The sequence below is a fragment of the Nerophis ophidion genome, linkage group LG13 (genome assembly GCF_033978795.1).
Source record: "Nerophis ophidion isolate RoL-2023_Sa linkage group LG13, RoL_Noph_v1.0, whole genome shotgun sequence".
NCBI lineage: Eukaryota > Metazoa > Chordata > Actinopteri > Syngnathiformes > Syngnathidae > Nerophis > Nerophis ophidion.
The window spans coordinates 17,731,311-17,754,147 of NC_084623.1; the positions used below are offsets into that span (position 1 = coordinate 17,731,311).

General features: G+C 39.3%; 1 protein-coding gene across 6 annotated transcripts in view; it reads right to left on the reverse strand.

The window, feature by feature from the left end:
• Window positions 1-22,837, reverse strand: part of lrp1bb (low density lipoprotein receptor-related protein 1Bb) — a 993,888-nt gene that overhangs the window by 342,958 nt on the left and 628,093 nt on the right. For all 6 annotated transcript variants that reach the window (XM_061918476.1, XM_061918478.1, XM_061918475.1 and 3 more), the window contains 2 exons: window positions 15,267-15,431; window positions 12,630-12,874 (listed from right to left, as the gene is read on the reverse strand). In XM_061918476.1, the coding sequence (XP_061774460.1) occupies window positions 12,630-12,874; window positions 15,267-15,431 (410 nt within the window). The remainder of the gene's footprint in view (window positions 1-12,629; window positions 12,875-15,266; window positions 15,432-22,837) is intronic.

Genomic DNA, 22,837 nt, shown 5'->3' on the forward strand with positions numbered 1-22,837 from the left:
GAGATGGCAAGCAAACAGATATGCCCGAATGAAGATAAACTGGATTTTGCAATTTGGCATTTAGAGGTCAGGCTGATGGCGTCACTCAAACAAAATGCTGACATCAACGGCGAAAAAAAAAAAAAAAAAAAGGACAAGGGAAAACGGCTTTGCTAAAAATGTGCTGTGAAGTGCAAGACGCAGATAAAGCATTTCCTTTGTGAACCCTCTCTGAAAGTATTGAAGAAAAACCTATTTACTGTGACCTATTATTTCTGACAAAACAAAATAGAATGTAAGCACAAAAACACCAAGGTAAAAATATATTAAAAAATATGTAGCTCACAACAAATCGAAAAGTAGAGCTGTGTTTCGAACAATAATGTGCCATTTGCAGTACATTAGTGAGTCTTAAAGTACCTTATAAAGTCTTCAGAATGTGTATGGAATTGATCACGCTGCCACATATTGGAATGGCAGCCATATCAAATAGGGCAGTGGTTGTCAACCTATTTTCAGTGATGTACCCCCTGTGATTTTTTTTTTAAATTTAAGTACCCTCTAATCAGAGCAAAGTATTTTTGGTTGAAAAAAAGAGACAAAGAAGTAAAATATAGCACTATGTCATCAGTTTATGATTTATTAAATTGTATAACAGTGCAAAATATTGCTCATTTGTAGTGGTCTTTCTTGAACTATTTGGAAAAAAAGATAAAAGATAAAGTAAAAAATTGTTGAAAAATTAAACAAGTGATTCAATTATAAACATTTCTACACATAGAAGTAATCATCAACTTAAAGTGCCCTCTTTGGGGATTGTAATAGAGATCCATCTGGATTCATCAACTTAATTCTAAACATTTCTTCACAAAAAAAGAAATATTTAACAGCAATATTTATGGAACATGTCCACAAAAAAATCTAGCTTTCAACACTGAATATTGCATTGCTTACATTCATATTTTGATGAAGTATTATTCAATGAATATATTTAGAAAGGATTTTTGAATTGTTGCTATTTTTAGAATATTTAAAAAAAAATCTCACATACCCATAGGCATACCTTCAAGTACCCCCAGGGGTACGCGTACCCTCATTTGAGAACCACTGATATAGGGATATCAAAAGTTGCCTATTAGCCTATTTGCTTCAATCTTCTCATAATAGGGATCAACAATACCAGGGATCCTTTGCAATAGGAGGGGCTTAGAATAAGGGGAAGGTTTTGTGCCACAACTACAATCACATAAGGGATAATCATTCAGCTCAGATTTAACCTGGAAAAAAAAAATCAATGTTTAGTACCAAAACCATGGAGCATGAAGTCTTGCATGCCCAATTAAACCCCCTAACTTGTCGTGTGTAGGCATTACATCATTTTTTACAAATGGAGAAAAAATGATGGAAACAAACTGCCATACAGTAGCAAAGAGATTTGTCATGGTTTACCTGACACATAAAACATGACGAATTTGGGTGGTGCACGTTCAACTTTGTTTTTTTTGTTCCATTTTATTTTTATTGACATCCAGTATCAGACATTTCTATCCATTACATCATATTCACATACATCATATAGCTGTTGTCTGTCCTAAATGTCAGAAGTATTTTTTTTCATATCCCCATCATACCAACACCCCCCCCCCCCCCCCCCCCGAAGAAAAATAAACAACAAAAAAGTAGTATATACAAATACATCAATTAAATAAACAAAAAAACAATAATACATTAATAATACACGTTCCACTTTGGCCGCCAAATGGCACTGGAGTGTTGACTATCTGAAAATGTGTTTATTTTTTTATTTTTTACGACAGCGACAGTTGCTATGTAGAGTGGCGCTTTCAATCATTTTCAGCAGATTGCATTGCAAAATGATTAACCCACTCCTCAGATACACCCTGGAATGGGGGCCATTATGGGTGTAAAAAAGAATTGGTACAGAATGATAGTCGATTTTAACAATAGACATAGGATTACATCGTTTATACATCTAATATATATGGATCGGTCAATTGGAGTGTCATGAATCGGTTGACTGGAGATCTGTTATAAAATATGACCTTTCTGGTCTTGTAAGACTTCAGTGAAGACATGTATCGAGAAGTCGGCATCTACAGTACCACCTGGAGGGAAACACTGAAAGGTTTAACATTAAATGCGCCCCCTAATGATGGGTCAAATGCAGAATATAATTTCGCCACACCTAGTGTGTGTGTGTGTGTGTGTGTGTGTGTGTGTGTAACAATCATTGGTACTTAAACTTTAATTTTAATAGGTATATAAAGTGGGGCAAAACAGTATTTAATCAGCCACCGATTGTGCAAGTTCTCCCACTTAAAATGATGACAGAGGTCTGTAATTTTCATCATAGGTACACTTCAACTGTGAGAGACAGAATGTAAAAAAATCAAGTAATTCACATTGTAAGAGTTTTAAAGAATTTATTTGTAAATTATGGTGGAAAATAAGTATTTGGTCAACCATTCAAAGCTTTCACTGATGGAAGGAGGTTTTGGCTCCAAATCTCACGATACATGGCCCCATTCATTCTTTCCTTAACACAGATCAATCTTTCTGTCCCCTTAGCAGAAAAACAGCCCCAAAGCATGATGTTTCCACTCCCATGCTTCACAGTAGGTATGGTGTTCTTGGGACGCAACTCAGTATTCTTCTTCCTCCAAACACGACAAGTTGAGTTTATACCAAAATGTATACATGGGTGATACATTAGAGGATGGTGAGAATGTCATGTGGTCAGATGAAACCAAAATAGAACTTTTTGGAAAGAAGTGTACAGGTGTGTACCTGTGGGATGTTCCTCAACTTTATCAGTATTTATTGCCACCTTTCCCAACTTCTTTGTCACGTGTTGCTGGCATCAAGTTCTAAAGTTAATGATTATTTGCAAAAAAAAAAACTATCAGTTTGAACATCAAATGTTGTCTTTGTATCATATTCAACTACATATAGGCTGAAAAAAAGTTGCACATTTTTATACTCTGTATTTACATCTAACACAATTTCCCAACTCATATGGAAACAAGGTTTGTAGAAACAAGAAACAGAAGAACTCAACGCAGCAAACAAGGAAGCCGCACCGAGCGTTCAAGGTGAATAAAAAGCTCTCCGATTAGTGGTTGACAGCAGCTGCGCGTGCCGAACACTAACCAGAGGCAGGTGAACCCAATCAATCCCCATGGAAACAAAAACAAATCCAGAGGTCCACAAACAGTAACTAAATAAGTCCAAAACTAACAGATAATTAAAAAAACATTATCCGGACCACAGATCATGACAGAGTTCTACTACTTGTTCAAGATTAATACAGTCTATGTTTAAAAAAATAAATATTACACATTGTTCTAACCTGATACAAAATGTTTTTTTCACCCTTCCAAATTCCATCTGCATTGAATAGTCATGTTTTGAAAATGTTATTGAACATATCGTAAGCCATGTATCTAGACTTATATAGAGATGCACACCCCTAGTCCATATGAATTCCATCCCTATCGTAGGTTCAAAAACAACTACTTAGTGTCCCTGGTCAAAGTCACAAGTAAATTGCATTTTGGAGACCACAGCATCCAGACTGAAGATCCGTCTTTGGGTATCTGATTTTTAAAGGGGTTGCTTTTAAATTTGATGTGGATGCTTGTTTTTTAGCTTGTTTTTTTTTCACGAATCAAACATGTCGATATGAGTCAGACAACCCGAATATTGTTGACGTAGACGTATTCCACTGTACGTTTTTACTGAACGCACTTTCGCCATTTTCAAATAGTCAAATATTCGAAGAGTCGGATGTAGAAGGCGAGTTGATAACTGATGGGTCAACCGATGCACGGAGGGGTGGGGGGGTTGGGTTGGTGGTAGCTGGGTGTATGATGTAGCCCGGAAGAGCCAGGGATACATGGGATTCTGGGTATTTATTTTGTCGTGTTTGTGTTGTGTTATACTGTGGATGTTCTCCTGAAATGTGTTTGTCATTCTTGTTTGGTGTGGGTTCACAGTGCGGCGCATATTAGTAAGAGTTTTAAAGTTGTTTATATCACAACCCTCAGTGTGACCTGTATGGCTGTTGAGCAAGTATGCCTTGCAGTAGCGTGTGCGTTCGGATAGAGGTCGCATTCAAAATGTGACCGGCCGGCCGGCACGCAGATAGCATGTTGAAAATCCTGGCGCGATAATATGTAGAAATGGTGTTAGAGGCATTGTCATCACGGCACGCCCTCAAAGTTGATGCCTTGGTGAAAATCGAAAAATGTTTACCCGAGAAATTTCTGATAGAGACACTAAAATTTGGAAAGCTACCGGACTTCTCCGGGCGGTCGGCAAGTATGCGGCTGAGCCACATCAGAGTGGTCAAAGAGCCGCATGCGGCTCCGGAGCCGCGGGTTGCCGACCCCTGATATAGAGCTTCTGCGCCTCCTATAGGGTTGATATTTGAAATATTCATACTTGATTTGTCTCCATGAAGACAAGGATGCACCTCGTCCTGAGGGCCGACGTGACAACGACTGGTGGGGGACCAGCACATTTGAGAGGCGGCATAGTAACTAATATGATTCATTAGTATCGCGGTACAATACTAATACCGGTATACCAAACAACCCTACATTGTACAACAAAGCACAGGTGTCCTTTGTGCTGTTTTCACTGTTCATACATTTGGGTTCGGCGTCTTCATCGTACGCATACGTACTTCCTATATCCTAATGTTGAAACCATAGCAACTAGAGATGCGCAGTTTACGGTCTCATCCGCGGAGTCCGCGGATGAACCGCGGGTCGGCGGGGGGCATGACGAAAAAATAGATTTTAATTAGATTCGGGCGGGTGGCGGTTGAACTATCCGGAAATATTTGATATGCGTGGTTCTGTGATCGGTATCGTTTGCCTTTCAAAGAGCCATTTAAGACCTGTGTCATACAGCAAAGAAGACAATAAGAGACGCTATTATTATCCTGAATGACTGCCGGTAGTCACCCAGATAATAAGTTTTAGGACGTGATATGAAGCCATTGGCTTTGTCACCTACTACAACATGTACGATCTGCTTATCACTCCAGTATCATGTTGTGTGTGGCTCCCACGGCAACACGCACACGACTGCAAGGCATACTGGGTGACACAGAGTACACTAATGGTTGTAATATAAACAATTTTAACACTCTTAGTAATATGCGCCACGCTGTGAAGCCACACCATTTAAGAACGACAAACATATTTCGGAAGAACATCCCCACAGTAACACAACATAAACGCAACACAACAAATACCCATAATCCTTTGAATTCATGACACATCCTGACTTTTTTATACACCCCGTGCGTCGGTAAGGTGGTCGGGGTTGGGGGCGGGGGGGTGTAAAATATATTCAGGCAGTGTCACGAATACAAAGGATTATGGGTATTTGTTGTGTTGCGTTTATGTTGCGTTACTGTGACGATGTTCTCCCGAAATGTGTTCGTCGATCTTGTTGGGTGTGGCTTCACAGCGTGGCGCATATTAGTAAGTGTTAAAGTTGTTTATATCACAACCATCAGTGCACTCGGTATCACCCAGTATGCCTTTCAATCTTGAACGTGTAATTGCGGAAGCTGCACACAACATGTTGCCGGACTAAAAATCGGTTCGTACATGTTGGTGGAGGTGTTTAAGGCAATGGCTTCACAGCACGCCCATATTCTTGTCATCAGGATGAACGCTATTGGATTGTCGCGGGAACGTTAGCGGCTCCAATTGTCTTCATTACTCTGTGAAACAGGTTTAAATAGCTCTGTGAGTGGTAAAGGCGGACAACCTCTGATGTATTTCAGCGGGCGGTTGGCGGGTAGGTACGGTCCTGATAAAATGTTGGTTCGGGTGAACGGCGGGTGGATGACAACTTTGGTGATGCGGATGCTGATGATATAATTGCCTAGCCGCGCATCTCTAATAGCAACACACTCAGATAGGAAATTACGTAAAATGAAGCCATCTTGGAATCATTTGTCTTTTGCACAAATATATGCAGGGCGAAAAACTGTATATAATTGCAATATGGATCTTGTAGACAAACTCTTTATAACTCAAAATAGAACTGCATATTAATCCAATCACTGAAAGTGTGGGGCCCAAAATGACTCTGGAGCATATGGATGAGTTTTTTTTTTCTACCATTTAAACGGGTTTCTTTGTGGTTGTCTGTGCCGGCATTAATCAATCACTTTTTGAGTTATGCAAATCACAGAAACAGGACTGTTGCAGGCTTTCTAATCTGCAAGGGATTGTTCCCCTTACTCTTATGTTGAAGCACCCGCTGCTTTGTGTTTCAAGAGCCTCTAGTGAAACGCTATTGAATGTTTTTTTCTGAGACCAGCTGCGTATTGGTATTTTCATTCTTTGTCACATCACATACATCCCTCTCCTTCCTTTCACCCGACGTTCCGGGTGCAGCGAAGCAGCACAGAGACAGACCCGTGCACGCCGACACCTACGCTCAGCTTTTCCTTTTCCCTTTTTTTTTTTTTTTCTACAATGAAAGATTGGGCATGCCCTTCTTGATAAACGCAGTCCCATTTATTATAACAGTGCTAGTGGAAAGAAACAAGCTAATTAACTGGTGACACACGGAGAAGGCAGAGGAAGCATTAAAGACGTAAACCCGATTACCACTGTGATAATACCCATTTCAGAATGGTGCATTCTTTACAATGAAAAGATGCTGATGGGATTACATTTGGGAACTTGGCATTGGTGCAAATTAACAGGATACATTAGATATTTAAGTCTGAAAAGAGATATATATTTTAGCTTAAAATAAATTAGAAAACAACGTATTCTCAGGAATATAATTCTGTATATTCCAGACCACGGGCGCTCACACTTTTTCTGCAGGCGAGCTACTTTTCAATTGACCAAGTCGAGGAGATCTACCTCATTCCTATTTATAATTTATATTTATTTATTTATGAAAGAGACATTTTTGTTAACAAGTTAATGGTGTTTAATGATAATACAAGCATGTTTAACACACATAGATTCCTTTCTTTCATGAAGACAAGAATATAAGTTGGTGTATTTGATTCTGATGACTTGCATTGATTGGAATTAGACAGTGGTGCTGATAACGTCCGCATTTTCAAATGGAGGAAAAAAAAAAAGTCCTCCTTTCTGTCCAATACCACATGAAAGTGGTTGGATTTGGCATCTCATTTGTCCAACTTGCATACTCGTTTTCAAACACTTTGTTATGAGAGTAGCATATGTGTGTGGCCCTTTAATGTGTGGCAGGAGGTGACTGACGTCAGTGACTGTGCGGGTGGGCAAGCAAGTGAGAAAGCGGTCGCTGAGGGCGGGGGAGAAATACATTGGCATCAAACTCCGTAGCTTGCTAGCTTGTGCACGCTAGCTTTCTGAGACTCTTATTTTGTTAGCACAGGCAGGATGAAACAGGTCTTTTATGGTGAAGACAGGAACTTCTGCGGTCGGTCTTCAGAGTTTTGACAGTTGGTACGGAGTCTCTAGAAATAAAATGTGTTTCTCTGCGTCCGCCCTGTTAGTGATTTTTTTCTTAAATATGAGCTTGCAGCAGCCAGCGTCATCTCACAAGATCCTCGGGTGCCGAGAATGTCAAACAACTGACGAAAGTGAAGTCTTGGTATGATTGATGATTGCTCATTTTTATGTATATTTTTTAATGCCTGGCTTGAGATCGACTGACACACCCTCCGAGATCGACCAGTCGATCGCGATCGACGTAATGGGCACCCCTGTTCCAGACTATAAAATGCCACTTTTTCCTACACTTTTGACCCTGCGGCTTATAGATTTATGGATTTTCTTATCTAAATTTAGGTAACGGTTAAAATAAATTTGAAAACAACCTATTCTCAGGAATATAATTCTGTATATTCCAGACTATAAAATGCTACTTTTTCCTACACTTTGAACCCTGCAGCTTGTCCAGGGTGTACCCCGCTTTTGCTGGGATAGGCACCAGCGCCCCCCGCGACCCCAAAAGTGAGTGTGAATGTTGTCTGTCTCTCTGTGTTGGCCCTGTGATGAGGTGGCGACTTGTCCAGGGTGTACGCCGCCTTCCGCCCGATTGTAGCTGAGATAGGTGCCAGCGCCCCCCGCCACCCCAAAAGGGAATAAACGGTAAAAAATGGATGGATGTTCCGGACTATAAGATGCCACTTTTTCCTACACTTTGAACTCTGCGGCTTATAGATTCATGGATTGTTCTTATCTATGCAGCTTATATATTTATGGATTTTTCTTATCTGAATTTAGAATATATATTTTTTACCTATCCTTTCCCAGCATTTTACCTTTTTTCCCCATTTTTTACGAAGCGCCTTGTGGCGATCCCTCAGCATTGCTGTTCTGTAACCCTGTACACTGTTTGTTTGTCTAATCTCGAACGGGATTGTGCTGAAAACAAAGTTTCGTTGTACTTGTGCAATGGCAATGAAGACCTATCTTATCCTATCCTATCCTATCCTGTCCTAACTGCCATAATGTTTTGGGTTCAACAATTAGTTTTCCATCCATCCATCCATCCATCCATTTTCTACCGCTAGTCCCTTTTGGGATCGCGGGGGGTGCTGGACAAGTCGCCACCTAATCGCATGGCCACAACCAAGACATTGAACAGGTGTGTTATTGTTTTTATTATGGCGCTGTCACGCCAAATTTCTTCCCCCCTACAAAAACCGGAAGAAATTTGGCGTGACAGCCCCTCCAATGCCTGAAGGACCCCAGTGAGGGCGTGACAATACAAAGTTATATGACTCTTAAGGGTTACAGCTGCAAAATTAGCAACGCAAAAATAGCTTGAAAGGTTAGCATGCTGGAATGGTAATATTTGTTCCTCACCGTTAAGGGTTAGAGCTGCAAAATTAGCGAAACAAAAATAGCTTGATATGTTAGCATGCTGAAATGCTAATATTTTTTCCTCACCGTTATTTTTCACCTATGACAATCAGCCAATTATAATGCTTTTAAAACAGGCAGCTGTGTGGGCGGCTTTAAGGTCCTTCCACCCTCATTGGGGTCCTTTAAGTAGTTTCTTCCGGGGGGAAGTTTGTTGTACGGGGGAAGAAATTTGGTGTGACAGCGCCATATTTGGGACGAGTTCGCTCAGTGCAGTTGAACGTCTTCAGTACTTCCATCTGTTTAGTTCCTTGAACCGGAAGTACAAGTGCCATTCCATCTTGTAGTCGTCCGTAGCCTTTCTACTGGTTTGGCTACTTCGTTCATCACTCCAAGCAACAATTGCACGTTTTACAACATAACTAAAATAATTCATAGTTACTAAACCATCTGATATATAATGTCTCGCGGAGTGTTTTTAATGCACATTTGTATGTGCTATTGTAATGTATTCAAACTAGTGTCGATAATAATCTAACACATTTACAAGTGTCTGTGTTGGTATTAACTTATGCACATTCTTTTTGTATTGCAGTTTGGTAAATTCACCAAAATGTCACCGTGGAGTTTTTGAGTCCGTTTAGCTGATTAGAGAAGTAGCTTTTGCAGCTTGGGAATCCATTACTATGGCTTCTGTTTTGTTCGATCTACGTTTTACTGCCATGTTACAGACACGATTTGGAAGTAATAAAGGCGTAAATAAACATTTACAAAATATGTATGTAAATATAACTAATTTCTTCCATCTATCCATTTTCTACCAATTATTCCCTTTTGGGGTTGCGGGGGGCGCTGGAGCCTATCTCAGCTACATTCGGGCGGAAGGCGGGGTACACACTCATCGCAGGGCCAACACAGATAGACAGACAACATTCACACTCACATTCACACACTAGGGCCAATTTAGTGTTGCCAATCAACCTATCCCCAGGTGCATGTTTTTGGAGGTGGGAGGAAGCCGGAGTACCCGGAGGGGAACCCACGCAGTCACGGGGAGGACATGCAAACTCCACACAAAAAGATCCCGAACCCGGGATTGAACCCGGGATTGAACCCAGGACTACTCAGGACCTTCGTATTGTGAGGCAGACGCTCTAACCAAGGGGTGTCAAACGTACGGCCCGAGAACAGTTTTATCCGGCCTGCGGGATGAGTACCTGTATAACAATTGGTCAACATTTTTAATGAAATAAACTGCTGTTCTAAATGTGTCCACTGGATGTTGCAATAGCAATTTTTTTGTATCTTTGTAGATGATGCTACATATGTAAAAAATATTAAAATAAACCACATGATGTTAGTGCACCAGTCGTGGAAAATGAGCAAATACATAAAAAACTTGCTGTAATTAGATTTTGATATTATTTTTTATTTTTTTGTGATGGATTGAAAATTAATACCAATCACATAATTTATTCAGAACGTATGAATATCAACAAATAAAAATATAACACAAACATGTAAGTGTAAAAAAAACCAACAACATTATGATTTGTACATTTTCAGAATGTGCTTATTCTATTTTTAAACAAAGAAAACAATCTGAAGTTGTCTTTATTTTGAAGTTATCGTGCCGTGATTTTACCAGTCCGGCTCATTTGGAAGTAGATTTTTCTCCATGTAGCCCCCCATCTAAAATTAGTTTGACACCCCTGATCCAAACAAATAACAGAGCATATGACGCCAAAACGGCAATTGCAGCATAAATACAATATGATCATATAAATTATTCAAAAAGTATAAATAACTACAAAAAAAAAGATAGCGTAGAATTAACTGCAACATGTAAGTGTAAATAACCCGGAACAAATTATGATTCGTACATTTTCAGAATGTGCTTGTTCTATTTTCAAACAAAGAAAATAATCTGAAGTTGTCTTTATTTTGAAGTTATCGTGCCGTGATTTTACCACTTGAGAGTAGATTTTTCTCCATGTGGCCCCCCATCTAAAATGAGTTTGACACCCCTGATCCAAACAAATAACAGAGAATATGACGCCAAAACGGCAATTGCAGCATAAATACAATATTATCATATAAATTATTAAGAAAGTATAATTAACGACAAAAAAAAAGATAGCTTAGAATTAACCGCAACATGTAAGTGTAAATAACCCCGACAAAATTATGATTTTTATATTTTCAGAATGTGCTTGTTCTATTTTCAAACAAAGAAAATAATCTGAAGTTGTCTTTATTTTGAAGTTATCGTGCCGTGATTTTACCAGTCCTGTCCACTTGAGAGTGGATTTTTCTCCATGTAGCCCCCCATCTAAAATGAGTTTGACACCCCTGATCCAAACAAATAACAGAGAATATGACGCCAAAACGGCAATTGCAACATGAATACAATATTATCATATACATTTTTCAGAAAATATAAATAACGACAAAAAAAAGATAGCGTAGAATAACCGCAACATGTAAGTGTAAATAACCCGGAAAAAATTATGATTCGTACATTTTCAGAATGTGCTTGTTCTATTTTCAAACAAAGAAATCAATCTGAAGTTGTCTTTATTTGTAAGTTATCGTGCTGTAATTTTACCAGTCCGGCCCACTTGGGAGTAGATTTTTCTCCATGTGGCCCCCCATCTAAAATGAGTTCGACACCCCTGATCCAAACAAATAACAGAGCATATGACGCCAAAACGGCAATTGCAACATAAATACAATATTATTATATAAATTATTCAGAAAATATGGATGTGAAGTGAATTATATTTATATAGCGCTTTTTCTCTAATGACTTAAAGCGCTTTACATAGTGAAACCCAATATCTAGTTTTTACATTTAAACCAGTGTGGGTGGCACTGGGAGAAGGTGGGTAAAGTGTCTTGCCCAAGGACACAACGGCAGTGACTAGGATGGCGGAAGCGGGGATCGAACCTGCAACCTTCAAGTTACTGGCACGGCCGCTCTACCAACCGAGCTATACCGCCCCAATAGATAACAACAAAAAAAAGTAAGCGTAGAATTAACCGCAACATGTAAGTGTAAATAACCCGGAAAAAATTATGATTCGTACATTTTCAGAATGTGCTTGCTCTATTTTCAAAAAAAGAAATCAATCTGAAGTTGTCTTTATTTGTAAGTTATCGTGCTGTAATTTTACCAGTCCGGCCCACTTGGGAGTAGATTTTTCTCCATGTGGCCCCCCGTCTAAAATGAGTTTGACACCCCTGATCCAAACAAATAACAGAGTATATGACGCCAAAACGGCAATTGCAACATAAATACAATTTTATCATATAAATTATTAAGAAAGTATAAATAACGACAAAAAAAAAGATAGCTTAGAATTAACCGCAACATGTAAGTGTAAATAACCCCGACAAAATTATGATTTGTATATTTTCAGAATGTGCTTGTGCTATTTTCAAACAAAGAAAACAATCTGAAGTTGTCTTTATTTTGAAGTTATCGTGCCGTGATTTTACCAGTCCGGTCCACTTGAGAGTAAATTTTTCTCCATGTGGCCCCCCCATCTAAAATGAGATGGACCCTTAACAGTAAATCTAAATAATTTAATCAAAAACATACAAATTTACAATATCCTCATTTCAAGCTACTTTTTCTTGCATTATAAAATTTATAACGATTGCCAAGCCAAATGATAAATTTATTAAAATGTTCTATTTCTTCTGAGAAGCAATACACCGTGGACACAAGAAACACACTCTTTGTCACTTGTCTCCAGCAAAAAAGTAGGTACAACTTCTCACCTTGCGGCTGTCTACTGGGATGGAAGATCTGCAGGTCAAAAGGCTGAGCGCTTGTCTTCTGGATGACAGTAACATTTTGCCCCGTCCACTTATTGGCTCTTGCTAAAGTGTTAGTCCTCCAGTCCGTCCAGTAGACATTTCCTCCGAAGAGGGAAACGGCAAAGGGATGAGAAAGGTATTCGTGGCCCTTGAGGATCTCAATGATGCCACTGCCGTCGTAAAGGGCGGAGAAAATGGCATCGGAACTGTGAAAAAAGATAGACACAGAACTCCGTAACAAAGTTTCAACTGCTCTTCTAAATGCTTTGGAGGCGATTGTTGATACAGGTATTTCTGTCTAAGCCAGTGGAGACCAAACGTTTTGCCACCAAGGGCCGAGATGAAAATGTGCCAATGGGCCACAACACAAACCCAGCATATTTAGGCGTACCGCAGCACCATGAGTGACACATTTAGCCCCACACTGACATATATAAAGTAGTAGTTCAATTGTTGAAATGATATTGAAAATACATTTAATTATATACACACCTTCTCATTTCAATGCGTTTTCTTTATTTTCTTGACTATTCACATTGTAGATTGTCACTAAAGGCATCAAACTATCACACCTGTGAAGTGAAAACCCTTTCAGGTGGCTACCTCTCGAAGCTCATCGAAAGAATGCCAAGAGTGTGCAAAACAGGGTGGCTATTTTGAAGAAACTACAATATAAATCGTCCATCCATCCATCTTCTTCCGCTTATCCGAGGTCGGTTCGCGGGGGCAACAGCCTAAGCAGGGAAACCCAGACTTCCCTTCCCCCAGCCACTTCGTCTAGCTCTTCCCGGGGGATCCCGAGGTGTTCCCAGGCCAGCCGGGAGACATAGTCTTCCCAACGTGTCCTGGGTCTTCCCCGTGGCCTCCTACCGGTTGGACGTGCCCTAAACACCTCCCTAGGGAGGCGTTCGGGTGGCATCCTGACCAGATGCCCGAACCGGGGCTCTCCCTTAGAGATAGGGTGAGAAGCTCTGCCATCCGGGAGGAGCTCAAAGTAAAGCCGCTGCTCCTCCACATCGAGAGGAGCCAGATGAGGTGGTTCGGGCAAAGAAAAAGAGGAAAGAGAAAGAGAGGAAGAGAGAATATAAATCATGTTTTCAGTTATTTCACCATTTTTTGTTAAGTTCATAACTCCGCATGTGTTCATTCATAGTTTTGATGCCTTCAGTGACAATCTACAATCTTAAGTAGACAGGTAGAAAGGTGAAATAACTGAAAACATGTTTTATATTCTAGTTTCTTCAAAACAGCCACCCTTTGCTCTGATTACTTTTTCGCACACTCTTTGGCATTCTCTCGATGAGCTTCATGAGATAGTCACCTGAAAAGTTTTTCATTTCACAGGTGTGCTTGAAGCTCATCGAGAGAATGCCAAAAGTGTGCAAAACAGTAATAAGAGCAAAGGGTGGCTAGTTTGAAGAAACTAGAATATAAATCATGTTTTCAGTTATTTCACCTTTTTTTTTTTTGTTAAGTACGCAACTCCACATGTGTTCATTCATAGTTGTGATGCCTTCAGTGACAATCTACAATGTAAATAGTCATGAAAATACAGAAAACCTATTGAATGAGAAGGTGTTTCCAAACTTTTGGCATGTACTAACAACCGGAAAACATTGCTCATGAGTAAAGAACAACAAAAAAAAAAATAATATTAGTAACAATAATGAATCAGAATAACAATGGCAATATGCAAAAAACAAAAGGATAACATAAAATAAAATTAGGACTGGTGCATTCACTGTGATTGACATCCCACTGGGATGTCAGTTTTTCCTTGTCCTTATGTGGGCTCTGAACCAAGGATGTCGTTGTGGCTTGTGCAGCCCTTTGAGACACTTGTGATTTAGGGCTAAATAAATAAACATTGATCGATTGATGAATTACCTGTATTTACTTATTTAAGGTTCCAAATACTTCACATCAAATATTTCATTAAAAAAAACAACTTTATGGAAATGGATGGATCTGAAATCATTCATTTGCTATTTAAGCATTGGAAGTAAAAAAAAATATTAATATGTGACTTATTTTTAAGACTTTAGTGCCTGAGACCCTTTTGGTTCCCCGGGACCTTTGAAATCTAAATAAATTCAGAGGAGCCTTCGAGGATGTGTTAGCATCATTAACTAACAATGGCATTTTTTTTGTATTGTTTCAGCTTCTTAATTCACCAAAACGTCACCATGGAGTTACTGAATTTGTTCAGCTGAATGAAAAGCTAGCCTCCACAACTAGTTGTCCCCGTGATGATTACTTCTGTTTTGTTTGATCAGCCGTTTTACTGCCGTGTTTTAGGCACTGTTTGGAAACAGTCAAGGTATGTGAATAAACATTAATAAAAAGTATTGAAAAAAAGTCCAGAGTTGCAAATATATGTAAACATTTATATTTATTTTGGTTCCCCGGGACCTTTAGCATCTAATTAAATTCAACATATATCGTATTGGTTTTGAAAATGAATATTATGAAAACGGCCCCTGCATTCTTTCATTTTTCAATGGAAAACATTTGGACACTCCGAGCCTAAACTGTAATTTAGTACAGTAAAGGTATGACATTTCTCCCCAAAAAACCTTAAAAGTTTAAATGAAATACCGTGCATCAGTCCAAATAATCCTCTTCTCCAGATGATCCAGAGTCAGTCCATTGGGCCAGGCTCCAATCTCCATATCCTTAAACACAATGTGTCGACCTTCTCCACTCATCGATGCGGCCTCGATCCGGGGGAAGGTAGCGTCCCAGTCAGTCCAAAACATAATGCTACAATTACAAAGCCAAGAGCAGCAGCCTCTGTTAGTTTCCTGACATCCACAGGCGAGCAAACCAATAAACGGTATTCAAACTCAAATGTTTGGATTTAGAGTTGTTAATTTGATTGTACTCGAAAACAAACAAAATGCTCTCGCGGCTGATTGCCCACATCGACAGATGCGTCCGCTGTCCCAGAAAAGCGCCGGCGACCCCAGTACAACCTGCGACAGACCTTGAAACAGGGGACCATCTGTTTTATTATGACTTTTCAAAGCTCAATGAGGCTTGAAAATGAACACCATCGATGCGACCATTAACGGTATCCCCGTCTGTATTGCAAACACGCCAAAGCAGATTTTGCTTTGGTTCACAAAGTCAACTTCGACAAATAAACATTTTGCATGAGCAAGCATAACTGACCAAGTGACGCAAACAGAACTGTGTCATGAGGAAAAAATCCTTGTTCGGATCAATAGCCTGATTCACTTGATAATGTGTCCCTGATCAATGGACCTCTATTGAGTTGATTTAAGTAATTGTAGTAGAATTATTGCTTGGCATCCATTCGTCTAATTTCTCTAGATGGCCGTAAAATGTAGACATCCTCCCAAATGCGTTGAGAGAACCATGGAGCAGAAAGCGAGAGCAGATTACTCAAGTCTTAAGAGTGTTAAATTGATTTTAGGAATGTCTGGGTTTTGCTTTAATCTCAAATATTCTTTCCTTAACATACAGTCAGGGTTAAAGCGCCGTGGTGCATTAATCAGGGATAAGCTCCCAGTTCAAGAGGGTGTGATAGCCCAAAATGTTTATTCCATCAAATAAGATTTGTCATCATGCACAGGAGGGGTTTAAGATATGGGCCACGTGGGCGGTATCATTGGGAAAACTCCAGAAATATTGTATTACCGTAAATTCCATACTATAAACCGCTACTTTTTTCCTGTGCTTTGAGTAGGGCTGTGAATCTTTGGGTGCCCCACGATTCGATTCAATATCGATTCTTGGGGGTCACGATTCGATAATATATCGATTTTTTCGATTCGATTCGAGTCTCGATTCAAAAACGATATTTTTCCGATTCAAAACGATTCTGTATTAATTCAATACATAGGATTTTAGCAGGATCTACCCCAGTCTGCTGACATGCTTGCAGAGTAGTAGATTTTTGTAAAAAGCTTTTATAATTGTAAAGGACAATGTTTTATTAACTGATTGTAATAATGTAAATTTGTTTTAACTATTAAACGAACCAAAAATATGACTTATTTTATCTTTGTGAAAATATTGTACACAGTGTGTTGTCAAGCTTATGAGATGCGATGCAAGTGTAAGCCACTGTGACAGTTTATTTTTATTTTTATAAATGTCTAATGATAATGTCAATGAGGGATTTTTAATCACTGCTATGCTGAAATTATAACTAATATTGATACTGTTGTTAATAATATTCATTTTTGTTTTCCTACTTTTGGTTTGTTCTGTGTCATGTTTGTGTCTCCTCTCAATTGCTCTGTTTATTGCAGTTCTAAATATTGCTGGGTCAGGTTTGGTTTTGGAATCAGTTTGCATTGTTATGGTATTGCTGTTTAGTGGTTTGTTGGATTGATTAAAAAAAGGAAAGAAAAAAATTAAATAAAAAATAAAAATTGATTTTTAGAAAATTAGAATCGATTTTGAATTCGATTCGTATTCCAATCGATTTTTTCCCACACCCCTAGCTTTGAGCCTTGCAGCTTATAAAACGGTGCAGCTAATTTCTGGATTTTTTTTTTTTTCGCTAGCAGCTATAATGTTTTGTGTTAAACAGTTTTCATTCAACCAAAGCAGAAACCACTGGAATTGTGTGTTATAGTTTGTGCTGTGGCGCCACCTTTTGGATGAGTTCGCTCAGGTTAAAAATACACTTCTCTTTTTAATGCCTTGAACTGGAAGTAGAATTGTCTGTCGTGTACCCTCTGTGAACGTTTTTTTAATTCAAGTACCCCCTAATCAGAGCAAAGCATTTTTGGTTGAAAAAAAAGGGATAAAGAAGTAGAATCCAGCACTGTGTCATCAGTTTCTGATTTATTAAATTGTACAACAGTGCAAAATATTGCTCATTTTTGTAGTGGTCTTTTTTGAATATTCAACTATGACTTCTGGTCTCTGCGATGAGGTGGCGACTTGTCCAAGGTGTACCCCGCCTTCCGCCCGATTGTAGCTGAGATAGGCGCCAGCGCCCCCCGCCACCCCAAAAGGGAATAAGCGGTGGGAAATGGATGGATGGATGGACTTCTGGTCTGTTGTCCCCATGCAAAAATCCACAAAGCCCTTCGAAAAGTATTTTCAAAAAGTCGGTCTTCGGTGTTTAGTCAATCTGAGCTGATAAATTGATGTCCAAAGAATTGTCTCATGTTCTCTTATTCATCATCTGAAGGTATTTACTTAAAAAAAAAATTAATTCCGTTCCGTGACAAACTTGGTGCACGTGCCTTTAATCGCCACGAGTAAATACAAATATTGATATCACTTTTTTCCCAACGCTTTTTACCCTGCGGCTTATAAAACGGTGTGGATAATTTATAGACTTTTCTTTGCTATCTGCCATTATGTTTTGTTTTCAACAAATACTTTCCATATTACACCAACAAAGACAAAAAAAGGTGTGTTATTGTTTGTGCCATGGAAACCATCTAATGGATGAGTTCACTCACTGCAGGTGCTCCGGGTTGAAAACGTACTTACTGTTTCGTTCCGTGAACCGGAAATATGTGCCTATATCATTTGTGCTTGTATGTATTCTTCATTACACCAAGCAGTATTTGTAGGTTTCACAATATAACGAAAACAATTCTTACGTACTAAACCGTCCCATGTGTGATGTCTATAGGAGTGTTTTCATGCATATTTGTACATGCTATCAATCCATCATCATTAATTATCAAATATGCTTGGCATTTTTTATTTTTTTTTGTATTGTTTCAGTTTCTTAATTCACCATTACGTCACCGTGGAGTTATTGAATCGCTCTAGCTGAATGGAGAGGTAGCCTCTGCAGCTAGTGGGCCCATGATGATGAGTTCTGTTTTGTTTGATCAGCCGTTTTACTGCCGTGTTATAGGCACCGTTTGGAAAGAGTTAAGGTATGTAAATAAACTTTTATAAAAAGTATAACTATAGTCCATAGCGGCTAATATATGTAAACATATTAATTCCTTAAAATAATTTGGTGGGTGTGGCTTAAATGTGGTGAAATGTGAACCCCGACCTAAACAAGTTGAAAAACGTATTTGGGTGTTACCATTTAGTGGTCAATTGTACGGAATATGTACTGTACTGTGCAATCTACTAATAAAATGTTCAATCAATCAATCAATGCACTTTATAGTCCAGAAAATACGGTATATTGAATATGATTTTAATTATAATGTACACATAATTTTACATGGAATATCGAAGAGGGGTTATAATGCCACCAAGGTAGCTCTAGCTGCTATCTGAACTTGTGGTTGAACAAATCGTGCATGAAAGCTGGTGAATCTGTTTTACGGAGATAGAACAGTTTTTTTTTTTTTTTTTTTTAATATCTGTGTTACCCGAGGATTCAGGCCTTCTCTCTTACTACGGCGGCCGCTGCAGACATGCATCTAATCCTGCCACTAATGCCATAAGTCCCCTAAGTAAATCAAACCAGTAGCTGCTTCCAAATATCACACATTTCATTTATAATTTCGTGAATCTAAGCCAAGCACAATTTTTCCTGGGGTTGTGTGAAGTCGCGAAAAAAAAAAAAAAAAGAAAAAAAAAAAGGTGAAGTGCTAGTAATTTACAACATTGTTGTCACTCTCGCGTCGAGAGAGGGGTGTTGAAAATGCCGAATTGACACCGATAAAACATGAACAAGAAAATGTCAAAGCCTTGGAAAAACAAGAAAAGGAAGGCAGCTGGGTCATTGGATGATAACATCTATTATGCATGTGTTCTGAATCAAAATAAACATAATTGTTGTTTTCAAAGAGCTGTTTAAAATTGGTGCAGTAAACAGCAAAGCATGTATGAAGTGTCGGGCAGCTGAGGGAACTCGTGCTCATTTATTGTGGGAATGTCAGAGAATAAAAGAGTTATGGTTGAAAACAACATAAGAAGCAATCACATTCCTACATATAAACATCTCAATGACACTGCAAACTTGTAATCTTGGGGATTAATAAAAAAAGAATGGATAGATGTTGGTAGTCCAACTCATACTGACTGGTATACACAATATATGTAAAGGATATCAGTGGAAAAAAATGCATTTAGTTTAGATAATATTAAATCATATATTGGAATATGGGATCCATTATTTAAATGTGTTGTACACATTCTACAGATGCACTATCGAGAGCCTACTGAAACAGCTGTATCTCTGTCTGGACTGGAGCCTGCAGAGCCTCAGACCGGAAGTCTCTGGAGAGAGTGGTGAGGACGGCGGAAACGATCATCAGGACTCCTCTTCCTCCTATCCAGGAGATCGCAAAAAAGCCGCTGCCTGACCATGGCTCAGAAAATCTGCAGAGGCTCCTCCCCCCCTCACTAAGGACTGTTTTCACTGCTGGACTCTAGAAAGAGGTTCCGCAGCCTCTGTAGCAGAACCTCCCGGTTCTGTAACAGCTTCTTCCCTCAGGCCATAAGACTATTGAACGCATCATAATAATTCCCCCCCTAAAATGGATTAAATCGCAGGAATATAAAGACAATATAACATACATCCATAAACGTGGATGCATATGCAAAAGTGCAATATATTTATCTGTACGAAAATCTATTTATTTATATCTGCACCTTTTTGCTCTTTTATCCTGCACTACAACAAGCTAATGCAACGAAATGTCGTTCTTATCTGTACTGTAAAGTTCAAATTTGAATGACAACAAAAAAGCAAGTCTAAGTCGTAGTCTAAGTCGTAGTCTAAGTTTTCTCCTAGGAGACAGTCCAAATGCAAATACTTGCCAACCCTCCCGGATTTTCTGGGAGACTCCCGAAATTCAGCGCCTCTCCCGAAAACCTCCCGGGACAAATTTGTTCCCGAAAATCTCCCGAAATTCAAGCGGAACTGGAGGTCACGCCCCCCCAACATTGAGTCAAAAATAAAGAAGTACGCTTGCAAGTTCCAGAACGATTGGAAACAAGAATGTCAGTTTATCCAGGAGAGTTTAAAGGGGAAATTTTGTAGAACAGACTTCTTCATTGAACAAGGTGGCCGAACGGATATTCAGCCATGAACGGTCAGTCAGCGCAGCACAAAGCGTCCGCAGCACAGCATCATTCACAACCCAGTATTATGGCCCACCTCGCAAAATGGAGACCCGGTGGTGTATCTTAATAAATGAACCGACGCATCGCAGCGGTAATACGATAGACCTAGTGCTTGTCAGAGGTATCACCGTCTCCAAAGTTATGATACTCCCGTATACTAAAGTAATGTCCGATCATTACCTTATAAAATTCGAAGTTCAGACTCATGTTCGGCAAGCTAATAATAATAATAACTGCTATAGCAGCCGCAACATTAATGCTGCCACAACGACGACTCTTGCGGACCTACTGCCCTCGGTAATGGCACCGTTCCCAAAGTATGTGGGCTCTATTGATAACCTCACTAAACACTTTAACAACGCCCTGCGCGAAACCATTGATAGTATAGCACCGCTGAAGTTAAAAAAGGCTCCAAAAAGGCGTACGCCATGGTTTACTGAAGAAACTAGAGCTCAGAAATTATTATGTAGAAAGCTGGAACGCAAATGGCGCACGACTAAACTTGAGGTGCACCATCAAGCATGGAGTGATAGTTTAATAACTTATAAACGCATGCTTACCTTAGCTAAAACTAATTATTACTCAAATCTCATCCGCATTAATAAAAACGATCCAAAATTTTTGTTTAGTACAGTAGCATCGCTAACCCAACAAGGGACTCCTTCCAGTAGCTCCACCCATTCGGCAGATGACTTTATGAAGTTCTTTAATAAGAAAATTGAACTTATTAGAAAGGAGATTAAAGACAATGCGTCCCAGCTACAACGGGGTTATAGTAACACAGATACGATTGTATATACGGCGGATACTGCAAATATCCAAAATAGTTTCTCTCGTTTTGATGAAATAACATTAGAAGGATTGTTACAACGTGTAAATGGAATAAAACAAACAACATGTTTACTTGACCCACTTCCTGGGAAACTTATCAAGGAGCTTTTTGTATTATTAGGTCCATCAGTGCTAAATATTATAAACTTATCACTTTCCTCGGGCACTGTTCCCGTTGCATTCAAAAAAGTGGTTATTCATCCTCTCCTTAAAAGACCTAACCTCGATCCAGACCTCATGGTAAACTACCGACCGGTGTCTCACCTTCCCTTTATTTCGAAAATCCTCGAAAAAATTGTTGCAGAGCAGCTAAATGAGCACTTAGCGTTTAACAATCTATGTGAAACCTTTCAATCCGGTTTCAGGGCAAATCACTCGACTGAGACAGCCCTCGCAAAACTGACTAATGATCTATTGCTAACGATGGACTCTGATGCGTCATCTATGTTGCTGCTCCTCGATCTTAGCGCTGCTTTCGATACCGTCGATCATAATATTTTATTAGAGCGTATCAAAATACGAATTGGTATGTCAGACTCAGCCCTGTCTTGGTTTAACTCCTATCTTACTGATAGGATGCAGTGCGTCTCCTATAACAGTGTGACCTCGGACTATGTTAAGGTAACGTGTGGAGTTCCCCAGGGTTCGGTCCTTGGCCCTGTACTCTTCAGCATCTACATGCTGCCGCTAGGTGACGTCATACGCAAATACGGTATTAGCTTTCACTGTTATGCTGATGACACCCAACTTTACATGCCCCTAAAGCTGACCAACACGCCGGACTGTAGTCAGTTGGAAGCGTGTCTTAATGAAATTAAACAATGGATGTCCGCTAACTTTTTGCAACTTAATGCCAAAAAAACGGAAATGCTGATTATCGGTCCTGCTAGACACCGACCTCTATTTAATAATACAACTTTAACATTTGACAACCAAATAATAAAACAAGGTGACTCTGTAAAAAATCTGGGTATTATCTTCGACCCAACTCTCTCCTTTGAGTCACACATTAAAAGCGTTACTAAAACGGCCTTCTTTCATCTCCGTAATATCGCTAAAATTCGCTCCATTTTGTCCACTAAAGACGCCGAGATCATTATCCATGCGTTTGTTACGTCTCGTCTCGATTACTGTAACGTATTATTTTCGGGTCTCCCCATGTCTAGCATTAAAAGATTACAGTTGGTACAAAATGCGGCTGCTAGACTTTTGACAAGAACAAGAAAGTTTGATCATATTACGCCTGTACTGGCTCACCTGCACTGGCTTCCTGTGCACTTAAGATGTGACTTTAAGGTTTTACT